The sequence below is a fragment of the Chiloscyllium plagiosum genome, unplaced genomic scaffold, assembly GCF_037043375.1.
Source record: "Chiloscyllium plagiosum isolate Xiang-an unplaced genomic scaffold, Cpla_swu_hap1 HiC_scaffold_31, whole genome shotgun sequence".
NCBI classification, from domain to species: Eukaryota; Metazoa; Chordata; class Chondrichthyes; order Orectolobiformes; family Hemiscylliidae; genus Chiloscyllium; species Chiloscyllium plagiosum.
Genome location: NW_028270169.1, coordinates 55757247 through 55775133, shown reverse-complemented (window position 1 = coordinate 55775133; position 17887 = coordinate 55757247). Strand labels below are relative to the sequence as shown.

General features: G+C 46.5%; 1 protein-coding gene across 2 annotated transcripts in view; it reads right to left on the bottom strand.

Annotated features, from left to right (window-relative positions):
• The window catches only part of atp2a3 (ATPase sarcoplasmic/endoplasmic reticulum Ca2+ transporting 3), a 203933-nt gene that overhangs the window by 35264 nt on the left and 150782 nt on the right, over positions 1-17887 (bottom strand). For both annotated transcript variants that reach the window (XM_087977553.1, XM_087977552.1), the window contains exons 12-15: positions 15322-15444; positions 10818-11036; positions 5922-6257; positions 1361-1581 (exon numbers count right to left, since the gene is read on the bottom strand). In XM_087977553.1, the coding sequence (XP_087833679.1) occupies positions 1361-1581; positions 5922-6257; positions 10818-11036; positions 15322-15444 (899 nt within the window). The remainder of the gene's footprint in view (positions 1-1360; positions 1582-5921; positions 6258-10817; positions 11037-15321; positions 15445-17887) is intronic.

Genomic DNA, 17887 nt, shown 5'->3' with positions numbered 1-17887 from the left:
CCTAAAGCAATTACAACCTTTTTCAAACACGGAGACCAAAACTAGGCACTGTCTTCCAGGTGTGGCCTTACCAAGGCCCGATATTGTTACAGTAAAATATTTCCTTACTTTTTATATTCCATTCGCTTTGTAATGTACAACAAATTCCACTTGCCTTCCTCATCTCTTGCTGTACCTGCAGATTAACTCGATGTGATTGATGCCTTAAGACACCTCACACCTCAGCAATCTCTTTCCATTTCAGGAGTTTCCTGCTTTTATACTCCTGCTGCCAAAATGGACAAGTTCAGTTTCCCTCATTAAACTCCACCTGCCAAATATTTACCCATTCACCTAACCTACTCCCTGATAGCAACACGGGGAACAGGAATAGGTCATTCAGTCCTTTCAGCTTGCCCAGCCATTTAACAGGATCATGGCTGATCCTCCAACTCAATGCCATTTCCCCGCACTATCCCCATTCATTTGGCAGCGTTAATATCTGGAGATTTATCAGTCTCTGATTTGAACATGCTCAACGAAGCTCCACGTCCCTCTGATCTCTCTACTTCTTCTGTCAACGAGTTCACACTTTATCCAAGTCAGTTCATAGAATCCCTACAGTGTGGAAACAGGCCATTTAGCCCAACAGGTCCACACCGACCCTCTGACAAGTATCCCACCCAGACCCAATCCCCTCCCCTATTACTCTACATTACCCCTGACTAATGTCCCTAGCCTACACATCCCTGAACAAAATGGGCAATTTAGCGTGGCCAACCTACACACTGACATAAATTGTAAGTGATTGAGGCCCCTGCAATGGTTGCAGTGCACTCCATTAGTTACAGCAATGCCAACCCGAAACGACCCATTTATCCCCACGGTCTCCTTCCCAGGAGCTTACCAATTCCTTATCCTTGCTATTATGTTAGCCCCTAGCTCTTATATTGTACAAATACATTGTTTCACTTTCCAGATTTGGCATTGAGTGAACAGATATTTAAACATCAACCTCCCACTGGAAGCTCAAATTGGGGAAAAAAAAAGACAACTTGCACTCAGTCATTAACATATTCAAGGGGCCTAACGCATAGACATTCACTTTGGTCTGAAGAATGTGTCTAGAGGATTTATCGTTGGAATCTGGGCCATCTCACTGCTAAACTGCTATCGTCTGCTACCCCTCTCTCTAACTGGCAGGATCTTTACAAACATTTCCCTTTACATTGTTGGAATTGCAGAGAAGGGGCTCACAGCCAGCACCGCCTGCAGGAGGGAGGACTGTAAGCATGCCAAGGTGCGGTGGTGCATCAGTAGCAGCTGAAGAGTCGCAGATAGGTGCCCATCGAGAGCAGGCGTGATGCAAAAAGCTTCTTACCAGACAACTTCACCCACGTTGGAGGAGATGAGGTAGCGGATAAACTGCTTCATGTTGTTGTAGATGGCTCGGCCTTCCTCAACTGCGGAGACTATGGTGGAAAAATTGTCATCGGACAGCACCATTTCCGCAGCTGTCTTAGCTACGGCAGTGCCTGAGCCCATCGCAATCCCAATTTCTGCCTTCTTTAGAGCAGGAGCATCATTAACACCATCGCCAGTCTAATGAAAGACAAGTTATTAGAACATAATCTACATTTCTCTCTCAGTCTCTATGACTCCCAGAAGACAACTATTTGTTATCATCTAACCTTCTCAGAGAAGTGAATAACAGTGGTCAACATTCCACAAATTAAAAGTCAGCTCAGTTATCTAGAGGCATTCTTGCCTCTAAATTGTTACAACCAACTAAAGGATTCAAATTGGTAATCCAGGCTGATATGGGGGCAGTCGGAGGAACTGGGCCAAACCAAGCCTGCCTGTTCAAGTGAACACCAACAATCTCAAGATGATATTGCGAAAAGTTGGCAAGCTGTATCTATATCCTGGCCAACTTGCACCTTCACATTATGATCAAAACAGATCATCTGTTAATCCATCTCACCGCTGTACATGGGATAATTCCTGGCTGGTATGTTTTAATTATCAACAATTGCCATGCTTCACTGACTGAGAGTCAGTTTGTGCTAATTTCGAATATCCTTCCTGCATTTAGTCTGTCCTGTTAGAACGTTATAGGTTTCTATGTGAAGCCACCCCCCGACTGTTCTAACTCCAGTGCTTATAGTGATAACTGATCCAGTCTGTTCACATATCAAACGTGCCATCCCAGGAATCAATGTGATAAGCCTCTGCTGCACTCCCTCCACAGATAAGGAGGCAAAACCGCACACAATGCTCCAGGTATGGTCTCACCAAGGCCCTGCAACAAAACATCTCTGCTCCTGCACTATGAAGGCCAACTTACCATTTGCCTTCTTCATTGCCTGCTGCACCTGCATGCTGACCTTCAGTGACCTGTGTAGCAGGACAGCCAGGTCTCTTACACCTCCTTTTTCCTCAAACTATCACATTCAGATAATAACCTGCCTTCCTGCTTTGGCTCCCAAGGTTTAAAACCTCAGTTATCCCCATTACACTGTATCTGCTTTGCATTTACCCACTCACTCATCAACTTGCCCAAATTATACTGAAGCATTTCCACACCCTCCTTACAGCTCACCCTCCCTGACTGTTTTGTGTTGTCTGCAAACTTTGAGGTATTTAGTTTCCTCATCTAATTCATTAATATAATTAAGTAGCATTCACGCCATAGAAATGCCAGGAAATGACCATTTCCTGTAAGAGATAATCTAACCACTGGCCCTGAACATTCAATGGCTTTACCACTATTAAATCCCTAACTATCATCCTGGGGTTACCATTGTCTAGAAACTGAAGAGGACTCTCCACATAAACAATGGCTACAAAAGCAGGTCAGAGGCTAGGAATACTGTGTCGAACAACTCACCTCCTGACTCCCCAAATCATATCCTTGCCTTCTGCAAGGCACAGGTCGGGAGGGTGATGGAATACTCCCTACTTGCCTGGATGGCTGCAGCTCCAATAATACACAAGTTTGACACCATCCAGGACAAAGCAGCCTGTTTCACTTCTCGTGGATGCAGTGCCATTCAGTCACTTCACTACCGACGCTCAGTAGCAGCAGTGTGTACCATCCCCTCCCTCCCCCACCGACGCTCAGTAACAGCAGTGTGTACCATCCCCTCCCCCACCGACGCTCAGTAGCAGCAGTGTGTACCATCCCCTCCCTCCCCCACCGACGCTCAGTAGCAGCAGTGTGTACCATCCCCTCCCTCCCCCACCGACGCTCAGTAGCAGCAGTGTGTACCATCCCCTCCCTCCCCCACCGACGCTCAGTAACAGCAGTGTGTACCATCCCCACCCTCCCCCCAACGACGCTCAGTAACAGCAGTGTGTACCATCCCCTCCCTCCCCCACCGACGCTCAGTAGCAGCAGTGTGTACCATCCCCTCCCTCCCCCACCGACGCTCAGTAGCAGCAGTGTGTACCATCCCCTCCCTTCCCCCACTGACGCTCAGTAGCAGCAGTGTGTACCATCCCCTCCCTCCCCCCACCGACGCTCAGTAGCAGCAGTGTGTACCATCCCCTCCCTCCCCCCACCGACGCTCAGTAGCAGCAGTGTGTACCATCCCCTCCCTCCCCCACCGACGCTCAGTAGCAGCAGTGTGTACCATCCCCTCCCTCCCCCACCGACGCTCAGTAGCAGCAGTGTGTACCATCCCCTCCCTCCCTCACCGACACTCAGTAGCAGCAGTGTGTACCATCCCCTCCCTCCCTCACCGACACTCAGTAGCAGCAGTGTGTACCATCCCCTCCCTTCCCCCACCGACGCTCAGTAGCAGCAGTGTGTACCATCCCCTCCCTCCCCCACCGACGCTCAGTAGCAGCAGTGTGTACCATCCCCTCCCTCCCCCCACCGACGCTCAGTAGCAGCAGTGTGTACCATCCCCTCCCTCCCCCCACCGACGCTCAGTAGCAGCAGTGTGTACCATCCCCTCCCTCCCCCCACCGACGCTCAGTAGCAGCAGTGTGTACCATCCCCTCCCTCCCCCACCGACCCTCAGTAACAGCAGTGTGTACCATCCCCTCCCTCCCTCACCGACACTCAGTAGCAGCAGTGTGTACCATCCCCTCCCTCCCTCACCGACACTCAGTAGCAGCAGTGTGTACCATCCCCTCCCTCCCCCCACCGACGCTCAGTAGCAGCAGTGTGTACCATCCCCTCCCTCCCTCACCGACACTCAGTAGCAGCAGTGTGTACCATCCCCTCCCTCCCTCACCGACACTCAGTAGCAGCAGTGTGTACCATCCCCTCCCTCCCCTCACCGACACTCAGTAGCAGCAGTGTGTACCATCCCCTCCCTCCCTCACCGACACTCAGTAGCAGCAGTGTGTACCATCCCCTCCCTCCCTCACCGACACTCAGTAGCAGCAGTGTGTACTATCTACAAGATGCAGTGCAGAAATTCACTGAGACTCCTTAGCCAGCACCTTCCAAGGACAACTCCAAGGACAAAGGCAGTGGATACATGTGAGCACCACCTCCTGTAAGTTCTCCTCAAAACCACTCACCATCCTGACTTGGAAATATATTACCGTTTCTTCACTATAACCAGGTTAAACTCCAAGGGAACTCTTTCCTAACAGCATATGGGTCTACCTACAGCACCAGCAGGCAGCTCACCAGCACCTTCCCAAGGGCAACTAGGGATGGGCAATAAATGCTGATTCAGCCAAGGACACCCAGGTCCTACAAACAAGTGAATATATTGGGAATATCTGGGGTCCTAGCACTGATCCTTTCAGGACCCGACTAGTTTCCTGTTTGCCAACCACTTCTGTAAACAAAGTAACTACCCCAAGCTCACGTGCTTTAATTTTAAATGCTAATCTCGGATATTCAGCCCTATTGAAAGCCTTCTGAAAATCCAAATTAAACCACATCCACTGACCGTCCCTTAACTCTGCTGGTTACACCCTCATAAAAACTTCCAGCAAATTTGTCAAGTGTGATTTCCCTTTTGTGTACCCATGCTGACTCTTTCCTATACAGCAAGTTGAAGATTTGTGTTTGCAGCTTCTAACATCCCTTTGCACTCAACATTTGAGCCTCTTGGGCCACAACCTACACTTCCCTAAGCCCTTAGTCCTACCACACTTTTCCTGGGGCATGTGCTTAGCCCAAGCTTTCCTTCTCTATATTTCCCCACCTTTGCAGCCCTCAGTCCTCCTCAAAACAGAGAAGGGTTTTTATCCAAAAGCTTGATCAAATGTTTGGATCCTCTCCTCACATCTCACCTCCCTCTTTCACTTGGTGTCTATCTAATGTTTGGGAGTTCCTACAGAGGGACGTAACACATTTACTGCATTAAGGACACTTTGTAAATTATTGATTTGGAATAGGAGGGGCTTAAATTACCGGAACTGACCATATTGCTCATGTCAGAAAACAAGCCATACTAATAGTTGCAGGAACTCTAATCTCACAACATGGCCCACTCTCTCTCTCGGTCTCAGAAAGACCTGTGTATCCATTGGATTTCCAGCTGAAACGGTGATAGTTTTACAGAGGGAAAAAAGAAGGGATAACCTTTGGCAAAAACCTTTGAATCAGAAATTGGAGTCAGAAGATATTTTTGGGGCTCCTCAGTGCTCCGCGACGAGGCGAGGGGGCAAATATATTCTCAATCAATGGCATAGCAAACATATCGGCTCATCAAAGTATCTACCCTCTCCACTAACTGACACCTTTTGTTTAATAAGTTGTTGAGTCTTAGCTTCAGGAATAGAACAATCGTAACTTGCCAGTCCTATGGTGCCTTTTACTTTGTCAATAATCTTGAAGCAAATTAGGAGCATAATCAGACATTGAGGGACATAGGGTTGCTTTAGGAGAAGTGACCAATAAAGAGGTAGGTTATCAATGTGAGGAGGGAAACCAGTTGTTGGGGGAAGTGGCAATGGAACTCCAGACTCACCATAGCTGTGATCTCGTCGAAGGACTGAAGGTACTCAATGATTTTGGACTTGTGTGCAGGTTCAACCCGAGCAAAGCAGCATGTGGAGCGGCAGGCCTCTCGCTGCTCTTCCGGAGTCAAATCGTCAAACTCCCGGCCAGTGTAGGCTCTCTCAGTCACGTCCTCGTCCTCCTGGAAGATTCCAATCCGCCGGCAAATGGCGACGGCAGTGCCTTTGTTGTCGCCGGTGATCATGATGACACGGATGCCTGCCTTCTCACACATCTTTATGGAATTGACAACTTCCTTTCTTGGTGGGTCCAGCATCCCTACACAGCCAACAAACGTAAGGTCAGTCTGAAGGGAGAGAGGAAAGAAATTAGTGTCTCAACAGTGGGGAGATCAGAGAGCAGCACAACACAACAGAAACAGGCATTAATTCAAACTTTCATGGTTGACGTGTTTCTCACAGGGCATGAATAACAATTTATCTACATTACTGAAAACTTGAGCACAAAATCTAACTGGCTCTCCAGTGCAATTTGGAGGTGTCAGAGAAGCTTATATTTTCGATAAGCTGTTAAACCAAGGTCTGTTGTGCTCTCTCAGGTGGATATAAAATGTCCCCTTTGAAGTGAAACAGAAATGTTTTCCCTGATGTCCTGATCAATATTAATTCGTACGCCAGCATCTGCCCATATGGAACCTTGCTGGGTACAGAATGCCTGCCAGTGAGAGAGACAGGAGTTCAGATGTAATTATCAGGTTGTTAACAGCTCCAGGACACACTCACACTGAGCAAGTTATTTCATTCATTACGGATGTGGTGTCCAGAGGATTTGAATCTGAAAACACTACAGAGAATGAGAAAGAAGCATATTAGCTAAAATATGAAGGATTGCAGTGTTCCAATATTCAGAGGAACCTAGGGGTCCTCGTGCAGGAATTGCAACGGATTAGTATACAGGTGCAGCAAGTAACCAGGAAAGCTAAACAATTACTGTGTATTGCAAGGGGAAATCAATACTAAAATAGGGGCATGATACTTCAGTTATATAGGGTATTGGCAAGACCCAGATCTGGAGATATAGTACATTAGCGAGATTTGAGAAGATTTGTAGCTCAAGTTGAGGTTCGGCATGCAAGTTTGTTTGCAGACCTGGAAGGCTTGTCTTCAGATATTTCGTCACCATACATCATCAGTGAGCCTCCAGTGAAGCGCTGGTGTTATATCCAGCTTGCTATTCATTTGTATGGACAGTCTTGGTCATCTCCTTATTTAGGATGTAAATGAGTTGGAAGGAGTTCAGGGCCTAAAGACCTATAACGGATGGGTTACCTTGAGGGAAGGCTGCACAGGCCAGACTTGTATTCACTGGAGTTTCAAAGAGTAAGAGGTGACTTGTCATAGAATAGTGTGGAAGCAGGCCATTCAGCCCATTGTGTCTGCATTGACCTTCCAAACAGCATCCTACCTTAGACCCACTCCCCTCCCCTGTATTTCCCATGGCATACCCATCTAGCCTGCACAGTCCTGGAGGCAATCTAGCATGGCCAATCCACCTAACCTGCACATCTTTGCACTGTGGAAGGAAACCGGGAGCACCCAGAGGAAGCCCACATTGACACGGGGAGAACGTGCTAGCTTCAAACAGACAGTCACCCGAGGCTGGAATTGAACCCAGATCCCTGACACTGTGAAGCAGCAGTGCTAACCACTGAGCCAGTGAGGCACCACGCCAACATGATTGAAACCAATAAGACCCTGAGGGGGCTTGACAGGTGGCTATGGAAAGAATGTTTCCTCTTATGGGAGTGTCTTGAAATAAGGGTCACTGCTGAAAAATCATGGGTCATCCATTGAAGACTGAGATGAGGAGAATCTTATCTCACAACTCGCATCCTCAAAAGGGAGGCGGAAACAGAGACTATGAATCATTTTAAAGTGGGAAATGTGGATTATTGATAAGCAAATAGTGAAAGTTTCCCGTGGTAGGTTACTGAATAGCAGATCGGGGTTAGGAGGCCAAGCAGCCTACTCGGAATTCTTATGTTTCTATGTTTGTCAATATCCTGCTTCCCTACCGTACACCTCACCGGCACATTGAACAGACGGACCAGAAACACCCATCCTTCAACCTGACTGCTGGAAGATGGGTTGAGACTGGTGCTGGAAAAGCACTGCAGGTCGGGCAGCATCAGAGGAGCAGGAGAATCAACGTTTCAGGGCATACACCCTTCATCAGGATCCTGATCAAGGGCTTATGCCAAAAACGTCAATTCCCCTGCTCCTCGGATGCTGCCTGACCTGCTGTGCTTTTCCAGCACCACACTCTCGACTCTGATCTCCAACATCTGCAGTCCTCACTCCCTCCCAGTTGGATGATGGGAACTACCACCGGCTCCAGTGCAATCCTTAGGCAAGCTAGGCATTTCTTTTTAATGCAGGATGGCCGGATTTGGAAGCAGGCTGTTATTGGTCAGCAGAGATCAAGGGAAAGAAAACGGGATCATCATGAGGCATTGCCATACAGTGCTATCACAGCCAATACGACATCCTCCTTTAACCGAACCCAAAAAAATCAGGAGAATTCCAATTGATGGGATTTCGACAGACTACAATGGGATTGGCAGGGCTTGAATTTCACCGAAAAATCAGAGAATCTGAGTGCCATGGGCTTGAAGTGAAGTTCAACTGGAGCAGACAATGATTACTTGTTTAAGGTTTACTGAAAATACTCTCTCATTATTCCAGTTAATGACTGTACCTGGATGTTAACCACTTTCGCTGGCAACTACTTAGGTGGACACACACCAGACAGGACACCATGAGGCTGAACATTCACTGGGGGGGGGGGTGTGGTGGAGACAAACCCCCTGGTGATGTTTCTGCTCCTTGTAACGTCCGTCACTCTGCAGGAAGGCTGCTCAGCGAGTGCAACACAGAGCACGAAAATAACACCCGGCAGCATTATCAGAACATCACTGCTCAAAGAACACTCACCACATTAACAACTGCCAGCCAGACAGACCGGGAAACGGCATCAAGTTGTTGCCATCGTTTTGTCAGTCAGAAATAAGACGAACATGCACTGATACCTTGCAAAACAGGACATCGCAAAGTGCTTTACAGCCAGCTATAAGTGTGGACACGGTTGTAGTGTAGCAGCCAATTGCACTCAGGAAGCTGCCAGCCTCAGCAATGAGATAAGTGACCAGATAAAGGATTTTTTTTTTTTAAGCTGAGAGTTAAATACTGGGTAACTCTGAAGGATCTCGCCTGCACTTTATCTGTGAGTGGGCCTGAGAAAGCAGGTGGAGGCCTGCTTTCACATCACATCTGAAAGATGGCACCCCCAGCTGTGCACGGAAACGTTAGCCCACACTTGGTGCTCAGATCTCTCACAAACCCCCAAAATATTTCTGACTGGGAGCTGACAGTGGCACCCACTGAGCCCCAGCGTGTGCACAGTTCTTGGCTGGATGGAGACGCGCCACAGTAATAGAATGACGTGCAGCATAGTGGCTCAGTGGTTAGCGCTGCTGCCTCACAGTGCCAGGGTCCCAGGTTCAGTTCCAGCCTTGGGTGACTGTCTGTGTAGAATTTGCACATTGTTCCCGTGTCTGCGTGGGTTTCCTCCGGGTGCTCCGGTTTCCTCAGTCCAAAGATTAGGTCGATTTGCCATGCTAAGTTGACCCTTAGTGCCTAGGATGCGCAGGTTAGATGGATTAGCCATGGAAAATGCAGGTTTACAGGGATAGGGTAGTGGGGGTGAGTCTGGGCGAGATGCTCTTTGGAGGGGCAGTGTGGACTTAATGGGCCGAATGGCCTGCTTCCACATTGTAGGGATTCTACGATTCAGTGCCCTCAGAATCACAGCGCCCTTCTTTCTGTTAAGATAGGCTGGAGTTTGGCCCTGGATTTGCCTCACTCCAGGTGATTTGTTGCCACATAATTTTGTTTTCTGCATCTGTAAATCAATGGGCTAAATTTAGTGAGACAAGTATTAAGAATCAGATAAATTATGGAACATTTTATGCATGGAAAAGTGCTTTACATTTAAATGTTGCACTTGGATCAGGAATTGCACACAGTGGGATGAGTGAATGGGAAGTGGTTTAATGTTTTGGGTTGGGCATTGAATTGACTCTGTTATTATATACTTAACAGGAGAGTTTTCCAGCCAAATGCAAATTAGTTAATTCTGACTCTCAGCATGGATACCCACCAGGTTAGAATACTTAACTGAAGCAAACAACATAGGATATCTTCTTCTTGTGCCAAAGAGATTCATTTAAAAGTAATCTGCAATGGAAATCTTATTTTGTCTCAGGAATCATTTAACTCCCATCACAGTCAGTTGGCAGTTTAGAACATGGGTATTACTAGGAAAAGAGATAATCGAACAGTGCTTTTAGTCTGGCACTCATCAGTGCAGTTGCAAGACTACCCAAAGGTCACAACAATTCAAACTGCTCGATTTTGACTTCTTCCTCCGACAAGATAAGTTCTTGTTCCCATCTTGATTTGGCATTCTTGCGATTCTGGCCGGGTGAGTGCAAATCGAGAAGCTTTACCACCACATCTCCGTCCAGTTCCCAGCAACACTCATGCCCCTTCATCTTCAGGGTGTCAAAGTTAGTACAGTAGCAGCGTTCCCACCTCAGAGTCAGAGAGTTGCCACTTCAAGTGACACTCCAGAGACTCGAGCCCATCATCCTGCCCGATATCCTCAGCGCGGTGCTGGGGCTCAGCTACTTGAACACCGTTGGAAAAGTGCGTGCAGTGGGCTCTCGTGATGCTCTCATTGAAGACCCAGCATAAGAACAGAATATGGTAGCTCGATTCTCAATCCCTCACTGCCCGTCCCCCTTCCTCCATGGCCAACGTTTGCGATAGATTTAAGTACCTCTCACCTCGTACTTGACGAATTTCGTCGGGTCCTCCAAGTCCATGTCCTCCTTCCGGGGTGGGTGGTCTCGGGTTGCCAGTGCGAGGCAGCGGAGGGTGTCCCGTCCTGTTCCCCATTCCTTGATTACACTCATGATCTTTTCCTTCAATCGAGGGTTCAGGGCCACCTTCAATGTACCACAACGAATGTAGTTGCAACGTTCAATGATCCCCTCTGGAGCTCCCTGAAATTAAAACAAGAGCTTTCGTGAGATCAGTAGCATTCGGCTTACCCTCAAGTAAAAGGTTTAGTTACCTGCAAGGTGCAAAAAAAAAAAAAAAATCACAGAATCATAGGATTCCTACACTGTGGAGAGGCCACTTGGCCCATCAGGTCTGCTTCCCTCCCCCACCCAGACCCAGCCTGTTGCCCCTATCCCCATAATCCCACATCCTCCATGGCTAAACCACCTTACGCACACATCCCTGAACACTATGAGGCAATTTAGCATGGCCAATCCGCCTAACCTGCACATGTTTGGACTGTGAACTGAAACCAGAGGACGCAGAGGAAACCCACGCAGACAAGGGGAGAATGTGCAAACTCCACACAAGACAGGGGCCCGAGGCTGGAATCACACTGGGGTCCCTTGCACTGTGAGGCAGCCGTGCTAACCACTCAGTCACTGTCCTCCCCTCTTCCTGTTACATCAACAAACTACAGATTTCAATGGCTCTGCAAGAATAACATGCTGGCTACTGTACTTCGAGTGTAAAAGAGAACTTAAAACCTGACCATAATTCCTGAACTTCAAAGAAAATATCTTCAGAATTCTTTAGCTAGAGCTATGGATGCTCAAATGGGCAGTAGATTCAAAGTTTGACAGTGACAGGTTCGCAGGGACTAAGGGAAATAATTGGCAGAGGGATGGTCGTGCTGTAGTAAAAGAAAGAGACAGCACTTTAGAAATTAGCAAAAGGAGCACCAAAAAACTTGTAAAGAAGGAAAATAAAATATGAAAGTTACGCAGCAAGAAAACTTCTATATAATATGTAAAAAAAGTGTTAGCAATACTAAACATGAGTCTATTACAGGCACAGACAGAAGAAGCCATAATAGGAGGGAGGGGAAGGGGGATGGGGTAAGGAAATAGCAGACAAACTAAAATAAAAACAGAAAAAAAAATACTGGACTCAAAACATTAATTGTTTCTATCTAAAGATGTGCAGCTCAGGTGGATTGCCCATGCTAAATTGCCCATAGTGTCCAAGGTCATGCAGGTTAGGTGGACTAACCATGGGAAATGCAGGGTTAGAGGAACAGGGTAGAGGGGAGAGTCTGGGTCAGATGCTCATTGGAGGGTCAGTGTGGACTCAATGGGCTGAATGGCCTGCTTCGATACTAGGAATTCCAGTGTTCTCTCCACAGATGGTCCTAGACCTGATGAGTTTCTGTAGCACTCTGTTTTCATTTAAGATTTCCAGCATCTGTAACGCTGTGCTTTTAAACTATGATGACCTATGCTCCAACGTTCTGAACGACGTGATTATTGAGCTAATAGATGTGTTTTTGGTCATCCTCCAGAATTCTATGGATTCCAGAATGTTTCCTGCAAGATATTGGTCACACGTTTTACACTTGATTAATCAAAAGGTTATTCAAACCTTTGTTGCTGGTGTCCTAAATCACATCAAATCCTGTTCACTCATTTCATAATAACAACATTGATTCACATAGTGCCCTTAATGTTATAAAATGCCTGAAGGAATGATACAAAACAGCAACACTGAGCGACATAAGGAGCCAGGAGGTCGGATGACTCAGGGCTCAGTCAAAGGCAAGTTTTACAGAGAGGTGGAGAGATTTAGGGAGGAGCTTAGTTAGACCTCAGACAACTGACAGCATGGCCGTCGATGTTGGAATGATTAAAATTAGGGACACTCAAGGCCACAGTTAGAGTAACACAGAAATCTTGGCAGGATTGTAGGGATCGTCAATTTACGTTAAAATCAAAGTGTTAACCAGATGCCAAAGTTTTCAAACAGCTCCAGGCTTCTACCCTTCACAATTTCTGTAATCTCCTACAACCTCACATCACTGCCCCCATGCCCAGGTGATAAACAATTGGATAAAAATGGAACGGTGTAGGATAGATAGGTGTCAGATTGGTTCCACAGGTCGGCACGGCACAACATGGAGGACCGAAGGGCCTGTACTGCGCTGTAATGTTCTACTTCTGCACTCTGCTAATTCTGGACTCTTTAAGCATTACTGATTTTAATTAATCCTTTGTGGGTGGTCTTGGCTACAATTATCCAAACCCCAACCTCTGGGATTCTCTCCCTAAAGCACTCAGGCCTTCCAACACTGCTTCCTCCTAATATTCCTTAAGCAGGTGTATATCTCTCTGACCAAGGTGTTGGGTTTCCATATGGCTCATTGTTAGGGGTCACTCCATAACAATGGAGACATTGTATTATATCACAGCTGCCCTATAAATTCAAGTTGTCAATGTTGGTCCAGGTCTCACTGCAGACTATAGAGAGAGAGTTGCATTCTTTGGAGGTGTCAGGGTGTCTTTTCGATGAGCTTCCTTCTGCCTGTTCAGGTAGATGTAAACCATTCTGTGGTACTGCTTCAAAGAACAGCAGGGAAACTCTCTCAGGTCCCCCGCCAATGCTCATCCCTCAATCTGAATTGCCAGCACTCAAGTAGCTCATTCGCCGCAACACAGTTTGTGGAATCCTCCTGTGTGCACACGTAGCATTATTGCTTGTAAAAAACATTGTGAACCACTGAGGTGAAGGAAGCTAAGGTTTGATCTACTCTTCCTGGAAAGTGGTCAATGCGAGGTGATTCTGCCCTTTGCAAGCTAGTTATCAGGCAGGAAAGCTACAGGTGCTATGTTATGCCTGAGTATTGAATCCTTCACTGTCAGCTCAGGGCAGGACCTCCAGTTTCTTTGCCCGTTCCCAGTGTCCTGCAGCCATGGGCTCACGTCTGATCCCAGCCTCCCTCAGCTGGAGTCACACTGACATTCACAGGACACATCAAACAGCTCTTGAATTTAGGCTTTTTTTTGCAAGTGGGACAAGAGGCCTTTAAACAGAAACTGCATCACTGCAGAAAGACATCAAACATCTTTCAGTTCAGAAACACGAGCTCCCATAATTAAAAAAACAAATTGTCATTCACTTGTGGATGTGGTATTGCTAGCTGGGTCAGCATTTATTCCCCAAGTGAGTCAGTGGAAGGCAGATTTAGTCTTTGCCAAAGTGAGGCCTTAAAACCTCGACTAATGTGCAATCCCTGTTGTAAAAATGAGATGCTGCTCCTGGTCTGAGCTCCTGCCAGTGTGTGGCTGAGAGGAGATCCCAGTACAGACCCACAGACATCTGACAGCAACCCCAGGCTGCACACCAACATACACGATCTATCGGAGCATCCGCCAAGGTGCACCTCATCATAAGGGTTGCTGTGGGAGTGACCACAAACAGAACAGACAAATAATACCAGGGGCACCACTTTATAAAATTTCAATACTGTGTTATTGCTTAATAAAACCTGCTGCACATGTGAACGTGCCCACGCGCTGTCAGGGGAACATGCCCGCACATTGTGCACTCTATGTAAATACTGGTTATACTGTGTTCCCAGTTAGATTCTCCTGGCTTCAAAACGAATGGTGAAAACTGCAGCTTTCCCAGATTCCAACTCCGGATCCTGATCCTTTTTCAGTTTTTAAGACAGACATTGTCAGCAAGGCCAATATTTCGCCCTCGACCTGAGAGTGGCTAAACAAAGCCATTCAGGCTGAACCACATTGCTGTGGGTCTGGAGCCACATTTAGGCCAGACTGGGTAAGGATAGCAGATTCCCTTCCCTAAAGGACATTAGTGAAATTGCTGGGCATTACAAACAGATGCTGAATGGTGGACATGATCAGGATTGAGAGTAGCTTTACCTTCCAGGATTATTAATTAAATTCAAACTGCACCAGCTGCCAAGACAGGATGCCCCCAGATCATTAGCCCGTACTTCTTGATCACTCGTGTATGCACTGGCACCACCCCCTCTCCAATTGCAGCAACAATTCATAAGGTCACAGTTTTAAAAACAAACACCCAATATATGCCTTACTGAAACATAGTGACCATATCCAGTCTGCAGCTCATGCATAAAACAACTGAAAAACTACTCAGGCCCTCAATATTGTTCTTGCGTTATAATTGTAAGGTAAGAAAGATTAATAGCACACCAAGCAGCTGAACGGTGCAAACACCAGTCCATTAGTCAGGAATAGACTGGAGATTGCACAGAATGGGTTCTCCCTAACGGGTACAAATGTTGTCGTTGGGAGTGTGGCTCCATCATTGCTGCCGTCAAAGTACCTTTGAACTGTTATAATGTTCCTTCCCTTCCTGTGATTTGACCTGATGTGCTGTCGTCCTCACATCTTCAGCAACAGATGCTCAAACTAAACCATGGAGGTCAGATGACTTCTCTATCAGGTTCTGGCGGCTTCTTACCTTCACAAACATTTTGCTTCCTGAATCCCCCACGGTCTTGGTCGGAGAGCAATAAACAGACATGGATTTGCGATCACGGGAGAACTCAAGGGTCACTTCCTTCCTCATGAGTTGTTTGATGGTCTACAGAAAAGAACAAGCATGTCAAGATTTAACCACGGGTGGAATCAACCAAGGAACGTTGTATAATCAGTCAGCTAGGAGCAACAAGAGTCAACTAAATATTCAAGCAGAGGTGAAACTAATATTTTTGAGGACTTCATTTGAGATTTTCTTGAATTCTTACTAGCTAATAATGAGGAGATCTGGTCACACAGTAACAATATTTGATTTGATATAGCGGGTATTTAGGTTCTCCCAGAAGCAGAATTTGAAGAATTCATCAATAACCCCAATTATCAATTCATTAAACTTACACACACAAGGAAAGCATTAATTTCCTAGAAACAGGTCTTTCAGTTACCACAGAACAACAGGCACACGTTCGCAAAAGTATTTTTAAAATAACTGTTGCACACTTCTATACACAAAAGTCCATATCCTAAATACAGTCATTTCACCTCGAGAGATTTGTATCGAGGTGTGATAAGACATAAAGACAAATCCTTACAAAATAAAACTGAATATCCAGTTGACAGAGCTCATTATAATGGGGGCCAGTAGGTTTTTCTCCAACTTATCATTGCTACTGAACGTCTGCAGCTTTAAGCAAGATACTCCATTTTCAAGGAATTAAGTACTTCAGTGATTTTATGATTTCAGTTAGCTGAGTATTTCTCCGCTGGAAGACTTAGAATCACATTTTCCCCTCTAAAGCTTCTCTTCCCCCTTTTGCAGACGCCATTCTCTCTTCCGCCTTTTTTGCCCCTAGCGCTCCCACTTTGCAGACCCCCTTCCCTTCGCAGTCCACCACCCCGTCTCCCATTTCACAGACTCCATCCTCTTTCCCCATCCGCAGCCTCCCTCAGCTCAGTTCTCCTCCTCCTCCCTTAGCAGTTCCCCCCTGCCCTTCCCCTTCATTGTCCCTCACTCTCCTTCCCCCTGCAGAGCCTGCTACTTGTTCCCCTGTTGTCTATACATTTATAAAAAAGTGAGGTGTAAAATAGCATATTGTCATTGATAACACAAATGGCTGCCATCGATTGACACTTTTTTTTAAAAAGACCATTGTAAGCTGAGCAGTTTCTTCATAATAGATTGTCAAAGCTTCTTGCAGGACATTGTTGGTTTCATAGGCATTTCAAAGGCTTGCCTTTGTTTGGATATTTCCACAGTGAATACTGAAAAGAATGGGGTTTATTTATTTCATTCATGGGATCCCCGAGTTGCTGGTGAGAACGTGGTGGGGAGCTGCAGACCTTGGGTCGCAGGTAGACCCACTGTTGGAAATTTGGGTTTGCTTGAGAACGGAATTGTTTTAGTATTTCATGTTTTCTGTGTAGCCTCAGTATTACAACAGGAACTAGCTTTCTAACAAATACAAACAGGTCTCTGTATAAGAAAACAAAGGAGAGGCCATAAGAATATCCAAGGGCAGGTTGTCTGGGGGACTGAGCCACTGTCCATCTGGGGAGAAAACTAGGAGTCCCCTACATCAGCCCAAGGGAAGGGCAGAGACGTTTACCACCAAAGAGGGCAAGAAATCAGGTACAAAGACTCAAAAGCTGGGTGCCCTGGATCCTCCATTGCTCAGAAAGACTTTGGAATCAGCAAAGTGTTCTCATCTGTCACAGGTCTTTCCTTTGTCTCATTGAACACTGCATTGTATTTCAACTCCTCCTCCTCAATACATTTGCTGAAAATTCCTTACCAATCGTCAACTGCCTATATTGGCTAACTGTCATAACAAATCCTCGCTCTCGAAACCAACATCACAGTGCTGCTAACGACAGGGTTCCAGGATTGTGACCCAGTGACTCTGAAGGAACAAAGATATTTCCAAAGCAGGGAACTTAAAGGTCATGAATCTGCTGCCTTCGCCATTCCAAATGGTAGTGGTCATGGGTTTGGATAATACCACCAGGCCATCGCCTACTCTTATATTCCAACTGCCTTGATATAACTGCCAACATTCCATTAACCCTCTGATCAGCTGCTGCCCTTGTGTACTCGCTTTCTGTGTTTCGTTCACAAGTCCCCACCAAAGGCCCTTCGAGTTGCAGCTTCCTGCAGCTTTTCTCCATTTAATTAAGACTTCATTCTCTTGTTCTCCTTCCATACTGGACAACCTTACATTTTCTCTACATCATACTCAGTTTGCCAACTTTTTGACCACTTTACTTATCGGTAGCTCTCTGTGAACGTAAAAATCACACAACACCAGGTTTATAGTCCAACAGGTTTAATTGGAAGTACACTAGCTTTTGAAGCGACGCTCCATCAGGTGGTAGGGTTAGGGCTACATTAAGGAGCAGCGCTCCGAAAGCTAGTGCTTCCAAATAAACCTGTTGGACTATAACCTGGTGTTGTGTGATTTTTAACTTTGTCCACCCCAGTCCAACACCGGCGTCTCCAAACCATCTCTATGAACTGTTTGTACCTCCCTCCACAACTTGCCTTTCCTCCC